Raw genomic sequence first — 23,563 nt, 5'->3', positions numbered from 1 at the left:
AGAGTAAACAAGTTACCTCTCCTTTGCTTGATTTCTGTATCTGAACAGAATAACCCTGGTGTTCTGCTGTGAATATAAATCTGTTAGGTATGTTTCACCCTAGTAGGTCGTGTTTCAACCTATGAAAGTCTGTTTCAACTTTGTCGTGTTCTCCTGTTACGTGTCTCACTTCCTGTAAAAGCAAGATTGCTGACTAGAATATGTAATACTCAAATAAAACAAATAGATGGTTGTATAGGTTATCCCTGTAAGATAGTATACAACTTGATTGACAAAATATGATGGTTTTCAAAGGTAACTCGTAGACCTTCACTTTCTTCTGGATCTCACACGTTGGAGACAGAAAGCGGGAAAACTCCACACTTCAGATTCTTACGTTCCTCACGGTTGGGAACAAGAATGGAAAGGGAAAAACTTATTTATTTGGTAAGATTGGTGTCCTTAAATACATTTTGGAAACCCTCCTTACTAAGCATGACTCATCACTGGATTGGTAAGAATATGCTTACAAACCAAGCCTTTTGGTGTGCTGAATCAGCTGCTTACTAAAGTACATGAATAAAATATTACAAAGCATGGGGAAGAATTACAAAGCATGACGAATCAAATGACAAAACATGATGAGTCAAGCTGAATCCTTACAAATCAGATTTTTACCAGTCACATGACATGCTTACAAACATATCTGAGTGGCTGAATAAGCTTAAACAAATGGAAAGAGGCAGAAACAAATAGAAACCTATAAATACAACTAAACAATACGAAACTTAGCTTATGATAGTGAGAAGTATATTCTTGTACACTCTCCTATTCATCTCCTTTGTATACTCCTTTTATGTATGTCATGGTATGAAGCGTATACCATGCATGACAACGGGTTATTGATTATCGATGGACGATGGAAGCTGTGCCCAAGCCGAAAAGGAGCAAGACTGGATAGGGACTCGCACACATATACATGTATCATTTACATTTACATTGGTCATTCGAGTCACGTGATATAACATGCACTTCCGAAAAACGTAGCACTGACTCATTGATATGAATTCTTACCTCTACTATTACTCAAACTTCGACCGGCGAAATCTTTTAATCATGCCCTGCGGGTCAGCGCTTCAGCCCTTGACACACATTTCCACACTGCTACCCACGAGCCTGTCAGTCGACTCCGAGTCATACTTCCAAAAAGCGCTTGTGATGCTCCTTCGTCAACAGACTATTAAAAGCCTTCAAGGCAAGTGTCCGGTCCACAATTACTGCACGCTATCATCATTCCTTCTGGTGTCAGCTCCAGTCATGCCTTCTCAATCTCAGAATCACGCTCGCGCTAGCCCTAAGAAGAAGACAAAGCGTAAAGCTATCGACTCCGATGGGCAGCGTGTTTCAACAAAGAGAACGCGGGCTGGGGCTGAGGCACCCCTTGTGTTGCAGCCGACTCCTGATGTCGCCAACTCTCAGGCTGTGCCCCCTCGACGTTCCGGACGTCATGGTGCAGGACAAGGAGGCAGAGCCAGTCAACTAGAGATAATCGGTAATCTCTTGGGTGCCTCGACACGAACCAGTCGACCCAAAGGCTCCACCTCTCTTGACTCGGATGTTCCTAACAACCCGCTTGCTCCGGAGCCGCCTCGTAAGGGTTGTGGAAGCCACTCAAAGGTAGGTTTTCTTATATACTTAAAGTCGCAGTGACAGGCTTATAACGCTGGATATATATTCAGAAGCCCCCCCCCGCCATACAGTGCCTCCAAGATGACGGATTCTGCAGCTTCTGGACCTCAGGCCCAAAAAACAAAGGCAACGAAGAATGCTGCTCCCCCTGCCTTAGATTTTGAGGCCCCGAACCTCCAGCCCAGGCTTGTGCACCACGAAGCGGGCGCGCGATTTGGATTTGCTCAGCATATCGTTCCCCCTGGCACAGAGCCTGACCTTCAAGCACTTAACAATTCTTATGTGGCTGCGGCCAGGGAGAAGCAGACTTCTTCAGCGACTTTAGGTACCACTGGACATCTTCCCATTGCTGTCGTCACCTCTGAAAACCAGCATTCGGTGGTACCTTCAAATCGCACATTACCTGCACATCAATCCGATGCTGACTCAGACTTGTATCAGAACCTCGACCCTGCCCTTCGACCAGTCAATGATGAACGTTTCGATCAGTATGAACCGCAAGACACAAGATCCGACAGTTCGGGAACATCTAGTGAAGGCGGTGATGGAAGTGCTAGCGATGAAGAGGCAGATCACACAGACGACAATGTTGGCTGGGGGGCAGCACATGGGCGCATGACTGCACATCCTGGTAAGCTGTTAGTTATCACCGTTGTGAACACACTAAGAGAGTGACAGGATTCTCGAAGGAAGATTTACCATCCCAACCCCGCGTTGCCCTCGCGCTTCCAACCAACTTCGAATTTCAACATTCCCGCGATGAAGGTGACAATGATGCGGAGAGATCTTTGGTAGCAAATAATAGCTCCAGCGATGATGATACTGTGACCCAGGTATAGTTTATATAATTTCCTGAAGTCCGCTAATTTTTTCTTTCCTACAGCCGGATGATCCCCAACCAGATGACGTGTTACAACTTCACCACAAGAAAAATGGACGCCCTCGCCCTCGCCTTCCTGATCCTCAATTTCTCGAACTCTTACATCACGCCGAGACAAAGAAACCCAACCACAAGTCAAGCAACACACAAGCCAAGACTGCATTGGCGAAATCTGACGAACCAGGCGAAGGACCTAAAGCTACTCAACTGGGCTGGTATGGTCCTCGTTGGAAGAGCTTCCTCGAGGATACGAAGGGCGAGTGCCGCGTCCAACACGCGATCGAGAACCCATTCCCGAAGCTGGTCAAAGACTTGACAGGTTCTGTCAACGAGGTACTCATGGCCTCACTTGTCGAATGGCTCGAAAGTGGTCAGCACGTCGAAGAGGGTACGTCGTTTTGTGTTTGCTCAAGACATTACTCAAATGTCTACCAGGTATCTGGCCTGATCACAAGCACGATATGGCCAAGCTGGTATGTATTTTTGTCGTTGCGTGTCCAATCACTAATGCGCTGTTATTTTAGCTGTATGAGGATTTATCAACCTGGCGCTCAGACCTCAAGAAGATTGTGATTAACATTGTGCCTTCTATGTACAATCTTATCCCCCCACCCCACATCCCCCCCCAACAACGTGCCGCCTGGGTCACAGCTGCCGCTGGGGAGTTGCTGGAGGATGCTAAGTTTCTGCGCAATGGTCTAGATGACCTCGGCAAAACCCAAAACGCCGCTCATCCCGCGCTTCGCGAGGCCGTTATTTCTTTCTTTTACACATCATCTTACCGTGTCGCTCGCAGGAGGCCTGAAATCTTCCGGACACAGTTACCACTCGAGTGCTTGGCATTAGTTTGCACCGCGGTATGTTTTCTGCGCTTCTATCTTACTAACAATCTACTGACATCATTTCTGTAGGTTAATTGTGTCCTGGACGGCCTTGCTAAGAACGGCAGCGGAAAATCATTTCCGAAGTTTACCGCGAAGGAATACGGTTCGTTGTATAGCCTTACGGTCACTAAGCTGCAGGGGATCTTGGAACATTCTTACCATGGACCGAAGCTAGTGCAACAGCTCCGTTCCTGGGCTCGAGCTGGATGGCAAGGGCTTTTATTTTGTGATGTTTTGCATACTGACGAAGTTCGCACAGGGCGGAATCCTACAAGGTGGATGGCGGCTTCAATGATGCTGCGAAGCATTCGCATTTGAAATTTGTCCTTGATTGAGGTCTTAGCGCTATTCCCCCGCACTGATTCTATCTCGAGCATCATTCCCGCTAGTGTACAATGTATCGCGTTTTCCGCCGCCGTGTTTGCTATCTGATTGAATACCATCAAAGTTTGTTGATCATTGTGCTTATCTGTACACGTGTGGACTGGTTGGACAGTGAGCAGCGGTAGTACAATGGTGCTTATCTGTACACGTGTGGACCAGTTGGACAGTGAGCAGCAGTAGTACAATGATATATTATTGACAATCTATGTACAATGAGCCTTCTCTGTGAGTCTGTAAGTTGTCTGTACGAAAATTTACAGAGTGATGTGGTACTGTAGTGAACTGTACAGAAGGGACCAAGCTGTATCGCTTGGGCTCTGTACAGAGCCCAGTATTTTGCTGATGTATGAAGTAGTCAAACTAGCGGAGAGACGACACGCTCAGTAAGTCGTAGAACAATACTAGCATTCAAGTTATGTACCTAGCGGAGAGACGACACACTAGTATACAATCAGTATGTGTGAGATACGAGCAAGATAAAGTTTGCACACCTCAGTAAGTCGTAGAACAATACTGAGGTGTGCAATACGAGAAGAGCAAGACTAAATACCGGTAGCTAACGAGACCGGGGAAACAATGTGCGGAGAGTACTCTGAGTCGTATGGTGAAGAAGCAAAGAAGACGCCAAGGGCGATGATGCATGTGGTGTTGATGGTGATAACGTCAAGAAGGAAATTGAAGGACTAAAGGTAAAAAGCTTACAGACCACTGAAAGCATTCAGCGTGATGACGAGTGATCGCTGTTCCTGCAATGCGCAGTGCGCAGTGCTGCCGACCAATGCCACCACGTACTTGATAGCTTTCAGCGGTGATTTGCCGAGGAAGGCTTCACGTCCCGCGTGCCACACAAAGCGAACGACGCTGGCCATGATAAACACATTTTGGAATTTTGCGGTTACAATGAGGTCACCGTGCTGAAAAAACCGCATAGTAAGTATAAAACATTAGAAACTTGCGAGATCAACATACCTCATTTACAAAGTATGCGTGCATAAATAATAAGGGATCAGCACCTCGAATCAACTTATTTACCGTCGTTATGTGATAGTCCTTGGCTGTTGTGATGCTCCCTCGTGGGGGGAAGAGGCTGTACGACAAGAACACGCCATCGCGTGAAAACTGGACTACTTTGCCTCGTATGGCGGACAAGGTGTTTGAGACCTGCCTGGTGTGGACGCGGGTTATAAAATTCTCGACCGTAACTAATAAAAAAATTAGCAGAACACCATGAAGTTGAGAATAGACTCACCATCATCCTCCAAACAGCGAGTAGAGTCTTTAATCGCATCCTCGACTTGAGCGAGGCGTGTCTTGGCCTTCTGGGTCATTGCATGCTTGGTAAACATCACCTGCGCAATCAAAACCTTCGCGCCCTTAACGGCGTGCTCAATATCTTCTTTCGACGAGCGTACAGTCTTCGATGTCACCGCTGGATCTTGGGTGATGAGTGGCTGTGGTGTTGTGGGATTTGTCAGTTCAGTGACACTGCAGGGGGCTTGTGGAACGAAGTAAGGTGTTCTGGGTAGTGCGGCCCTCGTATTGCGTTTCCTCGTAGTGTGTGCTGGCCCCCTTGTCTGCACAGCTGTTAGATATAATAAACGAATGAGGGGGGCCTCACGTGTACAACCTCATCGTGGGGTATCTCCCCCTGCCGGATCAGTGCTATATTCGTGGCCGGTGGGACCAAGCCGTTCCCCCGGTCCACGATGCCTGCTCCATGGTTGGGCGCTTCGTCGACCCATGGCGGCAATGGCGTTCTGTGGGCGTTGAAATGGCCCCGGTTGTAATTCTGGTTTTCATAGAACGACGTGTGGTCATTGTCGTTGTCGTCGCCGAAAGCGGGCTCCGTGAAGCGATCGTCGGGAAAGGGTTGCGATTGGAAGTGACCGTTGTCATTGGAGGTGTGCGGCGGGAAGTGATCGTCATTGGAGTTGGAGGTGTGCTGCGGGAAATATTTGGAGTTGGAGTTGGAGGCATGCGGCGGGAAGTGATCGTTGTTGGAGTTGGAGGTGTGCTGCGGGAAGTAATTGGAGTTGGAGTTGGAGGTGTGCGGCGCGCCAGATGCATATGTACATTTCCTCATAAGAGGGCTGAGTGGACTGTGCATAGTGACCCCCACTGGGGCCAGATCCAGCGTACATATCCTGGTAAGATTGTTGAGAGTTATCTGTCTCGTTAATTAGCTGTTGGTAACTCTAAGAGCAATGAATTACTCACCTGGGATTTGCCAACCTTCCTGTCCATCTTGACTCAGTTGGTGTGGATTGAAACTAAATGCTGACATGGAGGGTTGCTCAGCTGCGATGTTGAGCTGATCAGCGGCTGGGTGCCCTGATGGATTGAGGCCTGACCCTTGAGCGGGCTTGGGAACAGCAGCCTTGCCCTTTTGCCTTGAAGGACGGTTAGCAGCCATACAGGTGGTCAGAAGCAAGAGTCGGCAATCGAAAACGTGCAGCGGTTCATTCAAATTCGTAATTTTTATTACACACAAGTGATAGAACACGACCAAATGTACAAAATGGGGAGGTATTGAAATGAATCCATGGTGGTCTGGTGACAACGTGATTTAGCAAGCAGGAACGGCCTGGCGTGTTAATAAGTAGATATATGAACATAACTGGATAGGGGGCAAAGCATGGTATCATGAGAAGGATATTTATGAATGCAGCGTGTCCGGGAGTCGACATATGAACAGCACGATCCAAAGACAATTGAATGGGTGGCTATTCACTGATGTGCCAATTAGTGAGTGGCGAGCTGGCAGATAAATTTACATACCATGATATGGAAATGCTGTGCGATTGTGGCTATGCATTGTGGCTTTCAGCTTCTTCGTCATCATCCGAGTCCATGGTATCGTTGCCATCATCACCATCTTCGGAGGATGTGCGGGAACCGTTGCGGTAAACCGAGCTGGTGAAATGAGGGTGATGGGAAGATTCCCCCCTAGATGATAGCAAGTCACTCTTGGCACTCAGGCCCAGAACCTTTCCCATTATGTCTGCCTGGGCAGCGATGGCGCGAAGAATATTGCACTCATCGTCATAAACAGCTTGAAGGTAGTTCCTGTCGTCCTCGATTTCCGAATGGCTATGGCCGGTGAAAGCGACTCTAACTCTTCGCAATTCTTCATCAGAATTTCGAAGGTGCATTTTGTTATCCTCATTGAGCGCCTGTGAAAATTCTAAGTAATCCTTCGCCTCTTGAACCTTCCAGGTTGTAACCGCGAGATGTTGGCGTGCAGCCTTGCGGCCAGAAAGCCTTGCCTTGAATAGTTTATACAAGGTTGACAAGTTCATTTCCGCGAGGCCCTTCATGATCAACTCCTCGTGCTTTTATCATAAGATTGAGATTGAACCTCTAGTTCAAATAGAATGATGTTATAAACTTACCTCTGCGATGTCTTTGGCTGTGAACTCCGATCGGTACTCTTGCCCTGATGTGTGGGCCGAAATACGGAGCTCCAATGGAGAAGCAGATGTGAGCTTCCCCAAAAGGGGAGAAACTGGAGGAGAAGACAAACGAGGGGTTGAGTTGCAGAGCCTCATTGGAGAAGCGGGTGTAAGATGTCCGATAGGAGAAGATGGACGATGGGGAGGAGATGAAATGCGACACATTCCACGAGGTGAAGGGCTACGCGGTAGCTCTTTCGCTGAATGTAGATAGCCAGGCTTCCCACGATGGGACGGGGATGTCAAGCCACACTTTCCGCGACGGGACAGGCTATACAATAGGCCCTCTCTCACTGCAGGAGAGTTGGGCACCTCATCTACTGGGGAGAGAGGAATTTTGGGAGAACCTGAATAATCAGAGCCTATTTCAGATGTCATCAAACAAGGTGAGTTGTTTGTTTGCTTGAGAAAAAAATCAAAGGAAGTTGTTTCTACACGGGTTGCACTGCTGGAGTTAGTGTGAGCAGGACTGCTTGGCCGAGGGGAAGAGGAAATGGTGGGAGATGAAGGTGCAAATTCCATCGTTTCGCTGTGTAGACAGCTCAGTAGGTGATGACTGTACAAAGCAAGACTGCGTGATATGCGGACTTTGAAAGACTTAGCAGTTTCATGCGCACTCAGATACACTGGCAGCACTCACACCTGGAAAGGCAGTGCAAGTTGAAGTCTACAATGTAAGTATGTGATTATTAGATTCATTTGCCATGATACTAATCACAGCGGCTGGCACGTACCTTTGCAGGTTGTGTCCCAACTGCAAACATGGAGACTGTCCATTGATTGAGGCACTTATTCTGCATCTCAACTCCCAGCCTACTTGTTGGCCACCCGAAGCACAACCGAAAGAAATACCTGTCCCTCCTGTATTCCGTCGAGGTCCTAATTCATGTACTACCGGTACATGTCATCCACGTTCTGGATATGTCTTCGGTATCGGTAAAAATATGCTTGACACGTTAGAGGACGATCAATATGCATACCGGCAAAAGATCAACCACTACTACCCTTTCCATGATGAGGGCGAGTGGGAATTGGGGAAGTTCTTGGTTGAAAACCTCACTCAAACACAAATCACCAAGTTTTTGAAGCTGATATGGGTAAGAAGGATTTTCCAAGCTGTAGGTACAACTCTGATTGTGGACAGTTTAACAATCACGCAAGACCGTCTTTCACCACGAAGGATAAACTCTTAGATTGGATGGACTCGCTCCCCTGTTTTACAGAGTGGAAAGTATCCAAAATAGAGTTTTCAGGCTACAAGACAGTCCACCCCATCGAACTCATTTGGCGCAATGCACTGGAGGTAGTCAAACAACTCTTTAGCGACCCAATCTTTGCGAACCATATGACCTTTGACCCACACCGTGTCAATGTTGGAGATCAGTGTGAATACGGAAATTACATGAGTGCCGATATGGCATGGAAAATCCAGGTGCATTCATTGTATTAATACATTCCTCACCGAGTCACAGAGAGACTTGCAATTTTCTAGGACCATCTCCCTATTGGTGCGACCCAAGTGCCAATTATCTTGGGATCTGATAAAACCCCCATCACACAAATTACTGGAGGACTCGAGATGCACCCGATTTTTGTCACCCTTGGTAATATCAATTCGGAGGTTCGCTCCAAAGCAACTTTGCGAGCTTGGCGCTGCGTTGCCTACATGCCGATCTCTAAGTTCCGTGTGCATCCGGATTATCAGAGCATTCTCCAGGCACGGCTATGGCATAAATGCATGGACCTAATTTTTGCCAACCTCAAGGCCGCGGCAGCAGGAGGATGTTTCATGACTGACCCTTTCAGATATATTCATCGTGTTTTCACGCCACTTGTCGCTCATGTATGCGACCTGCCAGAGGCCACCATGATCGCTGCAGTTGCTAAAAATGCATCCCCTCTGACTATGGCGACCAAAGAGGATTTTGGTGATGGGATGCTCTACCCCCCCATACTGGGAAGCATACATTGGAACTCCTCATCGACATTGCCAAAACAGTTGATCCTTGGGACCTCGACAAGTTCCAGAAAGCGGCCAAAGCTCTCAATCTGTCTGGAGTTCACATGCCATACTGGCGCGATTGGATATATGCATGTCCATCTGTCTTCCTCGCGGGTAAAATTCTCCATACCTGTTTCAAATTCTTCGCCGATCATCCGCTAAAATGGGTGAAGGAGGCTGTAGGAGCTTACAAGCTTGATTCCCGCTTCATCGTTCAGCACAAGCAGGTTGGCACACACCACTTCGTGAAAGGAATCATGCACATCAAGCAAATGACAGGCCGTGAACACCGGGATATACAACACACCATCGTCGCATCAATTGCAGGCACTGTTCCTCCTGAATTCATTCGTGCAATCTGCGCCCTTGTAGACTTTGCGTACCTCGCACAGAATCCAGTTCATTCGCCCCAATCACTCCAAGCAATGACGCAGGCACTTTCGGATTTTCACTCTTTCAAAAACGCTATCGTCGCTGCGGAAGCAAGGAAGGGGAAGAAGGGTGTCAAAGCCAATTTCTTCATCCCCAAACTCGAGCTAATGCAGAGCTTTGAGGGTACGATCAGGAGGTTGGGAACATTGATGCAGTTTTCAGCAAATACGACGGAGCGATTGCTCATCACACACTGCAAGGACCTTTTTCCACGGACAGCTCAACAGAGCAAAGATTTTACAGAACAATGTGTTCGCATTCTTAATCGTCAAGAGTCGATGGAAATATTTGATTTGTATGCATTGCTGACTTCTCGGGGGGCGCCACTGGTCAATGCCATACACGCTGAAGATGAGGAGGTCACAACTACTAATCCTGCACTTTCCTGGGTCTCCCGCGTTCTCCCTGACGAAGTCAAATCGGTTCACGGTCCCCGACCAGTCCGTAATCACTTTCTAAAGGGCATTCTTTCTGGAGACGCTCTCACCGCATTTCAACTGAATGTTACGCCAGATTATAAATCACTGTCACTGGCTGAAATACGCACTCCCTGACTTTGATCGCGCGCTCACTGACTTCATTTGTTGTTCATCCCTGACCAGCGTTGAGCACACCCACTGGGACCCCAAATATGGGCGCTTCCAGGCGTGGAACAAATTATGGCTGCAGCTTCACTTGGCCTTCCAACCACGGGTCATCATGCCAAGCAGAGTAGTGCAAGTGTACCCGCCGAGTGACAATTTCCCCTTGGGCAATTGTGACACTGTTCTCGTCGACAGCCCGGGCGCTGATGGCAACATGAGTATGTTTATTCCTTATGTTCGAGCACTACTAATATTATATCCAGCGAGTTATGTCACCCAAGTTCGACTGATTTTTCAGCCGACGATCCGAAAAGGGTCTGACCTGAAACTACCATCATCCCTCTCTGATCCACTTCTCTATGTCCAGTTTTTTCGCTTCGTTTCCCATCCTGAAGAGCGTCCTGAACTCATGATGTGGACTGTGGAATGTGCATACACACATGGCAAAAATGGTAACCGCCATCGTGAGGGAGCTGTCGTGCGAGTAACGGATGTAACACATGCGGTTGAATTGATTCCAGACTATGGCAAGGCAGTGGACAAGAGCATGTCCTCTGCAACATGTTTGGAAAGCTACGAGCGTTTCTTTCTGAATAATTTTGCAGACAAAGAGAGTTATCATGCATTCAGTACCGAGTTTGTATAGGCAGTAGCATATTCGTGTATCGACCGACTACCATCATATCATATCTTTGAGCATTGCATCTTATCAGCGCGAGATAACTTTGACTTAAATTTGATCAGCCAGAAATGGCAGCAATGTCGGCGTTCACGTCTTGAATCTCTGTTCCACCAATCGCATTGCTCCATCACCAGCGTCGTAAGCTCTCCGTAATCATTAATCTTCTTTTTGACAAGCGAAAATTATGGGTGTTTTGCAGATGATGTAGGTCTCTCTAGACAAACCTACCTTTTACGAACAAAGGTAATCGTTCCTTATATATATACAAGTGCTTGCCACTGCGCGGCTCGTTGGATTGATCTAATTTGTTTCTAATAACAATTCTTTATATACAACAATTGACGTCTTGGAATCAATGTTTGTTTTGTCTTCTGGTAATAGGATGTGCGAGTCATCTTGTTGACAGATCCGTGAACGGGCTGTGTAGAGTTGACCATGTGCGAAGACATTGCAGTGGAGGTCGAGAATGGTGTTGTCAAGGGTAAGACCTTGGCAATCGTTGAAAGTCGTTGCATATGCAAGACAGAGGGGAAATTGGAGACGATGAACGGTCCAACTTGGGTGTGGGGTGTGAATTCGAAGCGGATGTGAGGGATGCATTGAGTATCTGCAAGTTGACCTGTGCTGTTGTTGATGACTCGAACCTCAACATAGCGGCAGTGTAATTGTTGTATAATAAGATGCGCATTCTTCACTAGTCCCTTCTGAATATATAGTGCATAAGTGAGTAAATACAATTGCACTTGAGATGAAGTTTGTTTACCGAGTTGAGCTATGAAGTGATGTACGACAGCTTGAGCCGAGCAAGGAGAACCATCTTCAAAAAGGCCAAGATAGACCTCTCCATCATATGTGATAGTTTGAGGCTTCTGAGCGAAGATGTGGCAGGAGTCATCAGGAAAACCCTCCTGAGCGAAAAACATTAAAATTTGAGAAAAACATTGTGATTTTCAAAATTTTATCTAATAGTCTGAAATTCCAAGTCTTATAAAGAAAGAGACTGAGGAGATAAAGATGTATGAAATAAATCACGCAAAAATGTCAGAATTATTTTGAAAAATGGCAGAATTATTTGAAAATACAGAAAGTGTATCTATCTAAATACGAGTTTAACCAAAATGAGTTACAATCATCGAGGACGGTGTTGCTCGTCCATTCTCGTGGGACAACAGCGCCGAAGTTCAGTATGAGATGGACACTGCGCACAATGTTTGCCAATGGCACAACACTGGCCACTTTTTCGCCACCATCCATGGATCGCAAAAGCTTGTGAAGTCCGTGGTGTCGATCGGGAGCAGAAAGGAATGGAGTAAACCATTCAATATAAGCTAGGTGGTTGGGCACCTCGACTGTTGGTGGGAAGAGGAGTGGTATTGATTTGGCTGGAAGTGCGAAGACGGCTCGTACTTGCCCAACACGGAACCCTAGTTGACTCGGTCAATCGTGAGTGACGTGTCACCTTGCTAAACATACCTTGAATACCGGCACTAACAGCATCTGTATCTGGACTGAGGCTCACAAGAGCCGTATCCGAACGGCGAGCCAGCGGATGAGTACCCGAGCTCCGTCGTGGTCTGGCATGGACAGAGTCCAATGTGACTGTCGTGTTGCCATGACCGCGAGAATCTATTGATAGCCACTTGATTCTATGAAAAACAGGGAGAGTTCGGAATGGGATATGAATGTTGTGGGCCAACACATCCAGTGCAAGACCATGGGGGGGGGGTTTGGATCATTGGTGTGGCTGACTTGTGTGATATAGTGTGCGAGTGCTTCACGGACATAGGTAGCGCCGTAGTCATCGATGAGCTTTTGTATACTGACGGCCTTTGCACTAGGGTGCTTCATCATCGATTGAAGCCGGCGGAAAGTCATATCCATCAGGAAAAACTGTTCCTCTATATAGTCACAATAGTGCCCCAACTAACCATAGGATCTATAGAATGGTGCTTATTATAGAGCTCTATATGGCTCTCTAAAGTTGCTATAGTTGGGTGAAATATACCACAACTATTATAGCTATTATAGCTCTTATAGCTCATCTTAATAGCTGTTTGTTGCCATGAAAGTGTACTCAAAACTCAAAAAAAGCGAAAATTTCAAGTTATATTTCAAGTACTACAATACATGTAAACTAATAACTACAAAACAAGCAAAAATGCGAAAATTACAGGAGGAAGAATCAGAGAGGAAAGATTAGGGCATGACATGGGTCGACCCGGGTGATACCCGCACTCAACCCACGGGTAACAGAACACTCAGAGGGCTGCCCACACCCACCCGGATCAGAGCATTATGGGTACGGGTGCATCCGCGGGTAGATCCGTAGGTGGTACGGGTCACCCACGGGTGAGTGGAATTTTTCGAACACAAGAAAAAAGTATGTACGTAGATTACTCGATAACAATCTCATTGCTCTTTCCCTTCCCCAAGGCCTTGCCTTTGCCCTTTACCATCTTCGTGTGCATGATTGATGTGACAGCACCAAGATCATTCATAAGAGGAGTGTTGTACCACGATCCGACGGCAACCTGCGCTTTGAAGGTTTGTGAATTTATGCCATGCTGGAGATGGTTGACCTGAAGACGGCCACCTGAAAATGCCCGCTCAGCATCAACCGAGGAAGCTATTGGTCTTCGTTAGATGTCATTAATTGACAAGCGAGAAAAATACCTGGAGCCGACAAAAAATCGAGTGCCATTTGTGCGAGTCGTGGTCAGGTGGCTCGAGCATTCTCCCAGTACTGAATAACACCACCGGCAGCCTGTAGCTCGACTTTTGAAATACGGGGGTGTTGAGATATCCGTCCATCGAGTCCGGAGGGACAGAAATGTCAGCCTCGTCTTCTCCGTCACTCTGAATAGCCCATTTACTAGACGTGCGCTTGAGCTGAGAGAAAACTGTTGTTAGTAGAATACACGATAAAACATAAAGTGCTCACTGGAACATGACGTGTTGTGATTGAAGGGGTTGGTAAAGAGGGTAGTGTTTCGTAAGACTCGTTCCAGCATTGCTGTGAAATCCGCTTGGCTTCGACACGGTCATTTGGATGCCAGTCTGGGTTTTTCTCAAACCATTCCAGCTTCTTGTCTGGACACATTACTATATCATGATATATTAGCTAAGGACAGAATATAACAGAGACGGAGACTCACTGATTGCAATCCGGTACACCTCATTGTCATCAGTGAGTGCATAGTACTTGCCGACGACTTGCAGAGCTGCTTGTGTGGCAATCCGAACTACGGGTGGCTCGTCCTCAGCATTGTAGATACGGTCAAGTGCATGTTCGAGTTTTTCGAGCATGGGGATGACTTCAAAAATCAGCGGCACGTTGGCTTTTGAGAATAAGTTTGTAAGCTCATTGAAAAGCTTGAATAAGACTCGGATCAGCGAGCCATCTCATTAACAAACCAACATAAAATATACCTCGAGGATAGGAACCAAGTGCTCGGAAAGCTTCCATTGCGCAGCCGTAAGAGCGTAGTCCAGTAACTTGTTCTGGTCCGTGAATAATTTGACCTCGTCTTTGAAATTGAGATGTGCACTGAGACACGCGAAATCGGAATTCCAACGAGTGGGAACACGTCGATTGAGGCGCCGTTTGTGAGTGTCTTCGCCACGTAAAAATACAACAGTCTTCTCGAACTCCTCTTGCAATGTTGTGTTATCGTGTAGTTTACGGGCAAGACCAGCCACCTAGAATGACAAGGTAGTAAATACTTCGAAGATGGAATATAAACACATCAGATTACCTTGGGAAACAAGCCGAGGGCTTCAAGTTCCTGTGACTTCGACATTGTAATGTTCGCAGTCCTGGCTGTTTGAATAGCTTTATCGTGGACAGACTTAACGACTTCACGATCGTGTGCTTCCTTAGCTTCATCGACCTCGACCTCGATCTCATGGGTGCCCGATGACTCATCTTCGGCCTGAGGGAGACCATTCGTCTCCTCGTCCAGAAGTTCCTGTTCTAAAGGGGTGAGTTCATCATTCTCATTGCCATCTTCGAGGGTAATGATATGCTCGGAACCTCCAGCACTGTTGGGATCGTCAAGTGTATTTACACGACGACGTTTTCGGCCTCGTTTGGCTACCTTGACCTGTTTTTTCCGTTTTGGCTGACGGTAAAAAAAACGATATGAATGCCTAAGGATGTTGGTTAATTTAAAATCAGCTACGAAGATGATAATAGCACCTTCGCAATGAGGTTGACCATGTGAGGGAAACATCGTGAACGTGAGGCCTGTCTACGGAAGCTGGGAATGAGCCTCTGCAGATGATCAGCAGTGCTGTCACAGTTGCTAGCATTGTCCATATTTATTGTATGAAACTGTGACAAGCATCAGACCAAAGTTCGATATCGAAGTTGAAAAGCCCTTACCTTCTCTCGAAGACCAAACCGACCGAGGCAATCAGCAATCATCTTGGCAAGATATTCTCCTGTATGGCTTTCCTTTAGACTAAAAATGTGTGAGTAATACGTGCGTGACACAGGTTCAACACGTACTGGATAAATTCCAGTGTCGCACGCCAGATTCGGCACTGCGCAAGCCACACTACTATGATGCCAAGGTATGAGTAGGCAAACGGTGCAGTCCATCCGTCAGTGACGAGATGAACTGAGCCAGTGTGTTTCTTAAGGAAATTAGTGAGCACGTCAACAAGTTTGATAAGGGTTCATACCGAAAAGTACTCCTTGACATTTTTCGATCCCTCAGTATAGATTTCGTTGATATTGTGTGACACCATGCGTGGTGATGGTACAATCACATCAGGGCGCAATAGCTTGACTTCCTCGATATAAAGAGGATCAGCTACGAAGTTGAATGGATGCTTGTTAACGGCACAGCACATCGCTATTAGGGCACGATGGGCCTGAGGTGTGTACTTCGAAACTGTGCCACTAAGGGTTTGCTGGGCACCTGTTGCATTCGGACCTTGAGTTGAGATGCCGCGCCGCTGGATACATTCTTTGACACCCCGGTTGAGGTTTTTCGTCCCTTGCGCAGTCTGCATGCGCTTGCAGTGATGTGGTTTGTAGTTGACAGGGTCAGAGCGGCATGTAAACCCGAACTCGAGATAATCAGGGCTGCCGTCAGCTTTCAGGCGACGTTTTAAGGATATCTTGTAGTGATCATAAGTGGCAGAATTCCACCGAGATTTAGACGTAGCTGAAAAGACCAGTGAATCCGTGAATAAAATTGAACAAAGGGAGAAAAATACTTATAATATCATCATCATTTTTGTCCCAGACATCAAGATCAGTGTCGTCGGCCTTCACTCGATGTTTTTTGGTGGGAGACTCTCAAACGGGAGGCGGAGATACCACTGTGTGCCTACTATGACTGCGTGTGTTCTTGACTGGCGAGGAACCGAGCTCAAATTCAACACTCGTTGGTGTGCTGAGTCTGTCAGAAGAGGCACCCAACATGGGGGTTGCCAGTGGGTTGCAACTCGCAACAGTTGGAAGTCTTGTGAGATATGAACATTCACACTACATGGAGTCTGCAGTAAGCACCGGCATAATGAATATGAAACAATGATTGACGTCGCGTAGAATTTTGCAAAGATAATCCATCGATAATGATAGATCGAGTCAGCAAGTCAGCGTGGCACTGCCACACTTTTTGGGTCTCCTACCCGCGGATACCCGTGGGTACCCAAGTTCTGCAAGTCCTCGTACCCGTACCCGCATGGGTGAATCAATCACAGGTACCCATCACCCATACCACCCGACCCACACTTTACCCGCAGGTGCTGCCCAGGTGGGTACCCGGGCAAACATCACCCGTGTCATACCCTAGGAAAGATGACTACAAAAAAAGAAAGACTTACCAAATACTGAAAATTGCGAAAAATTATTGAAGGAAGAGGAGGGAAGGGAGCTAGAAGGAGAGGATCAGACAGAAGGAAGAGAGTCAGAGAAAAAGACTTGCCAAATGGTCAAAAATGCGAAAATAATTGGGGGGAGGAGGAGTAGGAGGGAAGAGAGCTAGATGGAGAGGGTTAGAAAAAAGATTAGTCAAATAGTCAAAAATGCGAAATTATGGAGGGAGACTTACCAGAGTTCAAAGCATCAACACCAGCACCAGCACCAACAACATCAACACCAAGACAGGGATAAAGAAGGAAGAAGAAGAGAAAAGAGGCAAAAACTCGAAAATTGTAAGAGAAATATAGAGGATAATCTAATGAGGGGGCAGTGGGGGGGAAGGAAGGAATGGGAAAAGACTTGTTGGTTGACCGCATTTTTGCTTACATAAGCAGTGCCAAACAAAGCCACAAGCAACTTGACCGTGGGAACTTTTTCGATGAAAATCAAAGTTGTAGTCCTTAACAAGGGCAGTCTATCCATAGTCTAATGACTTCAATAGGTTAAGATCCTAGTGAGTTATAAGGAAAACACTTGAAATTGAGGGATTCAAGAAAGCAACTTGACCGTGGGAACTTTTTTCGATGAAAATCAAAGTTAGTCCTTGACAAGGGCAGTCTATCCATAGTCTAATGACTTCAATAGGTTAAGATCCTAGTGAGTTATAAGGAAAATACTCGAAATCCAAGGGTTCAAGAAAGCAAGTGGACCGTGGGAACTTTTTCCGATGAATACCACTTTTCTTACACAAATGTCCACAACATCAATCACTACACTTTTCTATACAAAATGTCAAAATTGCGAACTACACTTTTCCTATACAATGACATTCACTACACTTTGGTATACAAATGTCATTCATTACACTTCCCTATACAAAAATGTCAAATTTGCGTACACTACACTTTTGCTATAGAAATGTCATTCATTACACTTTTCCTATACAAATGTCATTCCCTACACTTTCCTATACAAAAATGTCAAAATTGCGGACTACAATTTTCCTATACAATGTAATTCATCACACTTTCCTATACAAAAATGTCAAAATTGCGTTCACTACACTTTTATATACAAAAATGTCAAAATTGCGGATTACACTTTTCCTATACAATGTAATTCATTACACTTTGCGTCAAGGACTATAACTTTGATTTTCATCGAAATATGTTCCCACGGTCAAGTTGCTTTCTTGAACCCCTCAATGTCGAGTGTTTTCCTTATAACTCACTAGGATCTTAACCTATTGAAATCATAAGACTATGGATAGACTTCCCTTGACAAGGACTACAACTTTGATTTTCATCGAAAAAGTTCCCACAGTCAAGTTGCTTTCTTGAATACCTCAATTTCGAGTTTTTCCTTATCACTCACTAGGATCTTAACCTATTGAAGTCATATTCCCACGGTCTACCGGGGTCACTCAATATCATAGCCACTAGTAGCTACTGCCATATTTATTGAAGTTGTTAAAGCTAGGAATAAAATGTGTGGTTGCTATAGAGCTCTTTATAGAGCTATTATAGTCCAAAAAGCTGTTATAGTTGGGCCCTTTTGGACCACTGTCTATAAAGCTCTATATCGCAGAACAGTTTTTCCTGATGTCGGGTGGAATCGAGTGGTGAGGCTTCAATTGTTGAGTGCCAGTAAGTCGCCAGCTGACGAACTTGGCATGGCGTAAAAATTTTTCCTTACATTCGAGCCAGCGTGTCATCTGTACAAATTCATCTTTATGATTCGTGGCCCGGTAAGCATCCTTCGTGTAGTCAATGTGGAACCATTCGGTGTATTCTGTATTGTAGTTATCTGTCGTACCGAACATGATAATCATGAGATGATAGTGGCGGGTGGCGTGCAGCTTCGGTAAGTTGAAACTGTGTTGGATTCCGAGTTCGACGAAAATGTCCTTATTATTGTGAAAACGATTGAGTGCGTCGTCCAGTAGTTGAAAGGTTTCTGAACTATGGCACGGATATTGTGCAAGATAGAGGAAGTCGAGTAGACCCTGTGCTGCACGTAAGAGTCAGTTTCCGTTTAAATTGTTGGGCAACCGGATACCAATCACGATACCAAGGAGGAAGCAGCAGATTTGAGCATGTTCAGTCCCGCTTATGCGTGACAGGCCAGTGATCCCCTTGCTGAACAGATGAATGTGGAGGAAGCCAGCGACAGCGAGCGTCAATTTCGGCGGCTCCACAAGCAGCCATCAACCATCCTACGAGGTGCTTTACCAAGCCTTGATACAGCTGGTGTAAGACATCTGGAGTGATTGCGTGGAAAATGTTAGTGAACGGAAGATCTTCCCAGAAAGGATGGACAATTGGCTTGATGCCCGCCGCAGCGCAAGTGCGAACAAAGGGCAGATTCCCTTCAGCGAACGCAGTGAGTGCATCTAGCACCTCGCCAAGTTTTCGTAAGTGAAACGGCACTGTATTGCTACCCATTTCGTCAGCGTCAATATCGCATTTCGGACACTCTCCAAATTTGATCCCAGTAGCGAGGAGTTGTTCTGGGTAGTCGCCAATGAAATTGGCAAATAATAGATGACAATGGCGGACATCACCATTTCCACTAGCCATATGCAGTCCATCTAGACCGACAGATTTGAGTGGAGCGAGAATACGGCTCAAGCATGCGTGATATAAGTTGGCCGAAGTTGGCCGGCGTGAAGCTTTGTTGGTTATGTGTTTGAGCCGTGTTGATGGCAAGTAAGCGAGTAGAATGTAGGAACCAGACGACGGCTTGCGTCAGTTTTCTTTCAGGATGTTCCCAATTGTGAGATACACCGGATAGACAGACTTGTTGCGGAACAGCGTTACTTGCGTTTTGTCGGATGATAAAATGACGGGAATGATGGTCCCACCTGGACGGCACTGATCGAGTTTTTTCTGTAGTGTTGTAAGTATCAAGCACGTATCATATATACTATTGACCTCACGTACCTGCGTGTCCCACCACCATTTACCTGTTTGCATATCATGAAAGAGACGAACAGTCTCATTCTCATCGGTATAATGCCGCTCGGGGGCAAATGAAAGATACTGCACGAAGTCCAGATCACTATACAGTGACCTGACACATTCAATCACGTCACGATAATAGACGTCAAAGGATTCTCCAGCGACAATGATCTGCTCTCATTTAAACTTCGGCCGGCTGGTCGGAAGTTCGTGATCGATCATTGAATTCAGCTCGTTTGCGTTCTTGAACGAGAGCGCTAAGCGTTCACTGACCTGCAATTATTTAATTATGTAGACAAATGTATAAATAAATGGCATATCTTACCCCCTGGATTGCGAGCAGGTCAGATAACGACGTTGAACTGAGTCCACGCAGCTTGGCCCATCTTGCGACCTCCCAATCCATCTTAGAAGCAAAAGGATGATACACGTTATCCCTCTCTGCATTAGAAAGGTGTGCCCCATATTCCACATTCGCAGCACGGCAGTTGGCTTGATTGATGATTCGACCAGCGCGCGGATCTGGGTAAGCCACAACCACACATCCGTGCTGCCCTTGCGCATGTGCTTGAATGTCCTGGTGAGCAACGTGCTCATCGTATTGAGCGCCGTGCTCATCTTCCTGGTATGCATCGTTATGAGCTATATCATCCTCTCGCTCTTCGACCCGAGGCTCCCATTCAGGTTCGAGAATCAAACCATCATTTGAGCCACCATCGCTGTCACCACCGCCGTCGCCTTCGCCGTCACTTTCACCATCGCTGACTTGCTCGGGAGCCCACGTAAATTCATTCTCACCATAACCTTCCTCTGTATCAGACCTCTCCAACTCGTTGTGAGGACCGGTTTCATTGGCTCGAGGTATTTCTAACCGTGACTGACGGTACAGCGCTTGACAATGTGTGTTGCAGCTCTTGGCAAGATGCTGACTGAGACCCGTAACTGTGAGATCATCTCGGCCGCAACCAGGGCATCGTGGTGCCATACGTGGGAGCAATGAGCAGAGGGATCAAAGACCGAGCAGAGGGACTTGAAGAGCGAGTAGAGGGTCTCGAGTGATCAGACGGACTCGAGGAGAGAGCAGGGAGTGAGCAGAGGGATCGAGGGGGCTATGTGCAAGCTCAAGATCCGTGTTGCTGTGCAAACGTACGAGCTAGTAAAACAGCACTAAACATTTTGAGGGTCAGTCTGAGGTAAATGTTGAGAAACTCACCGAAACTAAAGTCAGGGCCAGTTGAGTTGAACTGCCCCCGATGTTGAAAAATGCTAAAAATCTTGACGGCACCCTCAAACTTTTCAACTCCCTCCCAATTTCTTGTCTTGACAATTCACAGTCCTTCGTTAGCCTCCCGTCTTTTTTATCTAGTTTACCATGTCCGCACCTACTAATTCTCGTGGTAAGTGGCTACTGGTAAACTCGGAGTCAGACAGTACTCACTATGGGCTTCATATCAGAGCCGCGAAAAGCCAAGACCAGAGCTATGGAAAATGCTGGTAAGTATGCAACCATCCTAACATGAATATTTGATACTCACCTGCGAGATCAGTCTGGAAGCCTAAAGCAACAAAAATAGCTCATCAACCGTCCCCGCCAACTCGACTAGGAAGCTCGGGTCCCGGCGGCGGTATCTATCAGAAACAGAAAAAAATCAGCACCAAGCACCCAGCACCAAGCGCCAACAGTAAGAGTTTTTTTCCTCCCTACAGTACATGAACTAAACACTTACCTTTGATCAGAGAACATCCAGCGCACAAAAGTGGATCCGCCTCCAGATGTGACTGCTCACAGTGAGTGCATTGCTGGTTCTACACGATGAGTCATAGCAATTAGACTAACCTCACGGTACACAACAGAGCGCCAGCGTACCTTCACAGATGAGGAGGACATTGCTGAGTCTAGTGATGATGAGGATGAAGACCTGGGACCTGAACTCGAAAAACCTCGAGGTTAGTTATCCACTGGCCCTTGAAGAGGCAGTGTTACTCAGAAGTGCGTAGCAGGCGTGTATCGACCTCACAAACTCCATCGCACATACGCAATGCAGGATGTGTCTGCATTGTCCAAGTCTGACGAGCTTGACTCAGATGAACAGGTCAATGATGATGGTTCGGACGCTGACCACGAGGAGAGTGAAGGCGAGGAACCAGAGACCACTGCCATGAGGATTACTTAATTCACACGCTATCTGAGTTGCGTGACTCACAATTGAAGGTCCCTCAATTGCTCGTCGTCGACAACGTCAAGGGTGTTTCACGTGGAAAATCTCAGTCGGCTCGAGAACTCAAACAAGCTGCGGAGGCGAGTTCAAATTCATTCACCTTTTTGGACACAATTCAGTTAATGACTCATTTACTAGACTCCAACCTGGCGTGATCTCGATAACGCTGTTTCAGAGTCCATCAATGAAACTACTACAACTTGCGGGGATTCAGAACCCTACTCCAGTGACAGCGCCAACCCCAAACTCACCTCTGCTGCACGCCACAGCATTGCTTCTCTCATTCGAACGGAGTCTGGTAAGGTAAAGTTGCTCGATCAGAACCAGGAGACTCGACGAGTAGTGTGGGACGCGATTGTGGACGCCAAGTGTCACATTGTCTTTGTTGATGCCTATCCTGAACTGATTGACAAAAACCAAGTCTCACTGCAATCTTTGCTTACAGTGGCTGGGGAACGTGGCCTACACGCCATTAAACAATGTCTTCAAGCGGATGCGACATATGCCGTTCAACTCAGTAGTTTGGTAAGTCCTTTGGCGTCACAATTTCTTTTATCTTTAACATTTATTACTTGAGGTGGAGCCACACATTCCGATATTACGCCGCGAGTTGAAAGAGGTTGCATGCGCCAACATCGACAGCTACTTTCGCCTTGGTCACAACGTAGTCAAGGCAAAAAGACTCATGGAGAAGCACGCATATATATGCTTTGAAGTTCGATGTGAGTTTGATGCCCTGGTCTCTCGCTAACATACTCCCTTTCTACATATCATCTATCCCAATTTCCTATGCGCTAACATATTCCCTTTCTACATATCATCACCTCCATGCCTCACAGCTCTTACTAACTTTCTTTCTTCACCAGCTCAACAATGAACCTTCGCCTATCAGGAAAAAGCCCTACCAGGGTGACCTGCTAATCTTCCTCATATACACTGGAGTTTTCAACGGCGCGAAGTCCATTGGCGTCAAATATGCGGAGCGCTTCATCAAGATTGCAAACAACAAGGCCAATCGCCCCAAAATACCTGTCCCATTGCTGGTGCTGGTCGCGACATCAGTAATGTCCATTCCCCTAGGTCATTGAGTGGCACTGACTTGTTTTTTTTTTCAAGGTTTACAATGCCCTCTTTTGGAAAACACTTGGTTCGCCGGGAAAGTTCAATTTCACGGGGAATCAATTCAGTGAAACCTATGTCTTTCACGTGAAGTTCCTCGAGGACTTGAAGAAGGACGCACCTGGGAAGTTTCACCGCTTGATGGCCGATATTTATGGAGCTGTACAGTAAGTTTTAAGTTCGCTGGTGTGCATGGTGCCGCCGCTTTGATTTGCATATTGACGCTGCTGGCAGGGCGTTGAAACGGAAGGGAAATGATAATATGGCCACCGAGCATGAAGATGCACTGGCACTACTCGACCTCGATGGCATGGTTGAGGATTAGCTTCTACTATGTTGGTCTATACCCGTAAATAGCACAGATTTGTTGATCCCCTTCACCAATCTATACACTCACTTTTAATCAAATGCTACTTTGTTTT

The 23,563-nt window shown here is 46.5% G+C and overlaps 9 protein-coding genes across 9 annotated transcripts; 3 read left to right on the top strand and 6 right to left on the bottom strand.

Moving 5' to 3' along the window:
• Positions 1-1,095: 1,095 nt before the first annotated feature.
• DEU56DRAFT_926477 (uncharacterized protein) lies at positions 1,096-3,876 on the top strand (the record flags this gene model as incomplete). The annotated part of the gene is made up of 8 exons (XM_041358590.1): positions 1,096-1,656; positions 1,750-2,299; positions 2,347-2,501; positions 2,552-2,936; positions 2,984-3,021; positions 3,073-3,405; positions 3,460-3,535; positions 3,692-3,876. 8 exons carry the CDS (start codon positions 1,096-1,098, stop codon positions 3,748-3,750), a joined length of 2,157 nt encoding a protein of 718 aa, XP_041212196.1. The 3' UTR covers positions 3,751-3,876.
• Positions 3,877-4,514: 638 nt separating this feature from the next.
• Positions 4,515-6,229, bottom strand: DEU56DRAFT_909166 (uncharacterized protein; the record flags this gene model as incomplete). Its single annotated transcript, XM_041357082.1, has 6 exons — positions 4,515-4,730; positions 4,786-5,018; positions 5,066-5,390; positions 5,441-5,906; positions 5,956-5,983; positions 6,034-6,229. 6 exons carry the CDS (start codon positions 6,227-6,229, stop codon positions 4,515-4,517), a joined length of 1,464 nt encoding a protein of 487 aa, XP_041212195.1.
• Positions 6,230-6,623: 394 nt separating this feature from the next.
• On the bottom strand, positions 6,624-7,790 carry DEU56DRAFT_909165 (uncharacterized protein; the record flags this gene model as incomplete). The annotated part of the gene is made up of 2 exons (XM_041357081.1): positions 6,624-7,148; positions 7,209-7,790. 2 exons carry the CDS (start codon positions 7,788-7,790, stop codon positions 6,624-6,626), a joined length of 1,107 nt encoding a protein of 368 aa, XP_041212194.1.
• A 422-nt stretch (positions 7,791-8,212) lies between these two features.
• On the top strand, positions 8,213-10,932 carry DEU56DRAFT_909164 (uncharacterized protein; the record flags this gene model as incomplete). Its single annotated transcript, XM_041357080.1, has 6 exons — positions 8,213-8,365; positions 8,413-8,700; positions 8,761-9,196; positions 9,268-10,228; positions 10,305-10,504; positions 10,550-10,932. 6 exons carry the CDS (start codon positions 8,213-8,215, stop codon positions 10,930-10,932), a joined length of 2,421 nt encoding a protein of 806 aa, XP_041212193.1.
• Positions 10,933-12,036: 1,104 nt separating this feature from the next.
• DEU56DRAFT_753087 (uncharacterized protein) lies at positions 12,037-12,770 on the bottom strand (the record flags this gene model as incomplete). Its single annotated transcript, XM_041349681.1, has 3 exons — positions 12,037-12,392; positions 12,442-12,614; positions 12,718-12,770. 3 exons carry the CDS (start codon positions 12,768-12,770, stop codon positions 12,037-12,039), a joined length of 582 nt encoding a protein of 193 aa, XP_041212192.1.
• A 591-nt stretch (positions 12,771-13,361) lies between these two features.
• On the bottom strand, positions 13,362-13,574 carry DEU56DRAFT_730020 (uncharacterized protein; the record flags this gene model as incomplete). The annotated part of the gene is made up of 1 exon (XM_041348138.1): positions 13,362-13,574. A coding segment is annotated over one exon (213 nt), but the record flags the coding sequence as incomplete, so codon positions are not given.
• Positions 13,575-15,648: 2,074 nt separating this feature from the next.
• Positions 15,649-15,987, bottom strand: DEU56DRAFT_730060 (uncharacterized protein; the record flags this gene model as incomplete). Its single annotated transcript, XM_041348139.1, has 1 exon — positions 15,649-15,987. The coding sequence occupies one exon, from the start codon at positions 15,985-15,987 to the stop codon at positions 15,649-15,651; it is 339 nt and encodes a 112-aa protein (XP_041212190.1).
• A 2,955-nt stretch (positions 15,988-18,942) lies between these two features.
• On the bottom strand, positions 18,943-20,788 carry DEU56DRAFT_909161 (uncharacterized protein; the record flags this gene model as incomplete). Its single annotated transcript, XM_041357079.1, has 5 exons — positions 18,943-19,584; positions 19,630-19,731; positions 19,786-19,915; positions 19,991-20,076; positions 20,129-20,788. The coding sequence occupies 5 exons, from the start codon at positions 20,786-20,788 to the stop codon at positions 18,943-18,945; spliced, it is 1,620 nt and encodes a 539-aa protein (XP_041212189.1).
• A 454-nt stretch (positions 20,789-21,242) lies between these two features.
• DEU56DRAFT_753084 (uncharacterized protein) lies at positions 21,243-23,466 on the top strand (the record flags this gene model as incomplete). The annotated part of the gene is made up of 10 exons (XM_041349680.1): positions 21,243-21,297; positions 21,351-21,485; positions 21,541-21,591; positions 21,704-21,750; positions 21,849-21,896; positions 22,161-22,547; positions 22,600-22,744; positions 22,965-23,083; positions 23,139-23,308; positions 23,376-23,466. The coding sequence occupies 10 exons, from the start codon at positions 21,243-21,245 to the stop codon at positions 23,464-23,466; spliced, it is 1,248 nt and encodes a 415-aa protein (XP_041212188.1).
• Positions 23,467-23,563: the final 97 nt, after the last annotated feature.

This window comes from Suillus clintonianus (assembly GCF_016758775.1).
Source record: "Suillus clintonianus strain FC179 chromosome Unknown DEU56scaffold_12, whole genome shotgun sequence".
NCBI lineage: Eukaryota > Fungi > Basidiomycota > Agaricomycetes > Boletales > Suillaceae > Suillus > Suillus clintonianus.
This window is presented reverse-complemented; position numbering and strand designations above follow the sequence as displayed.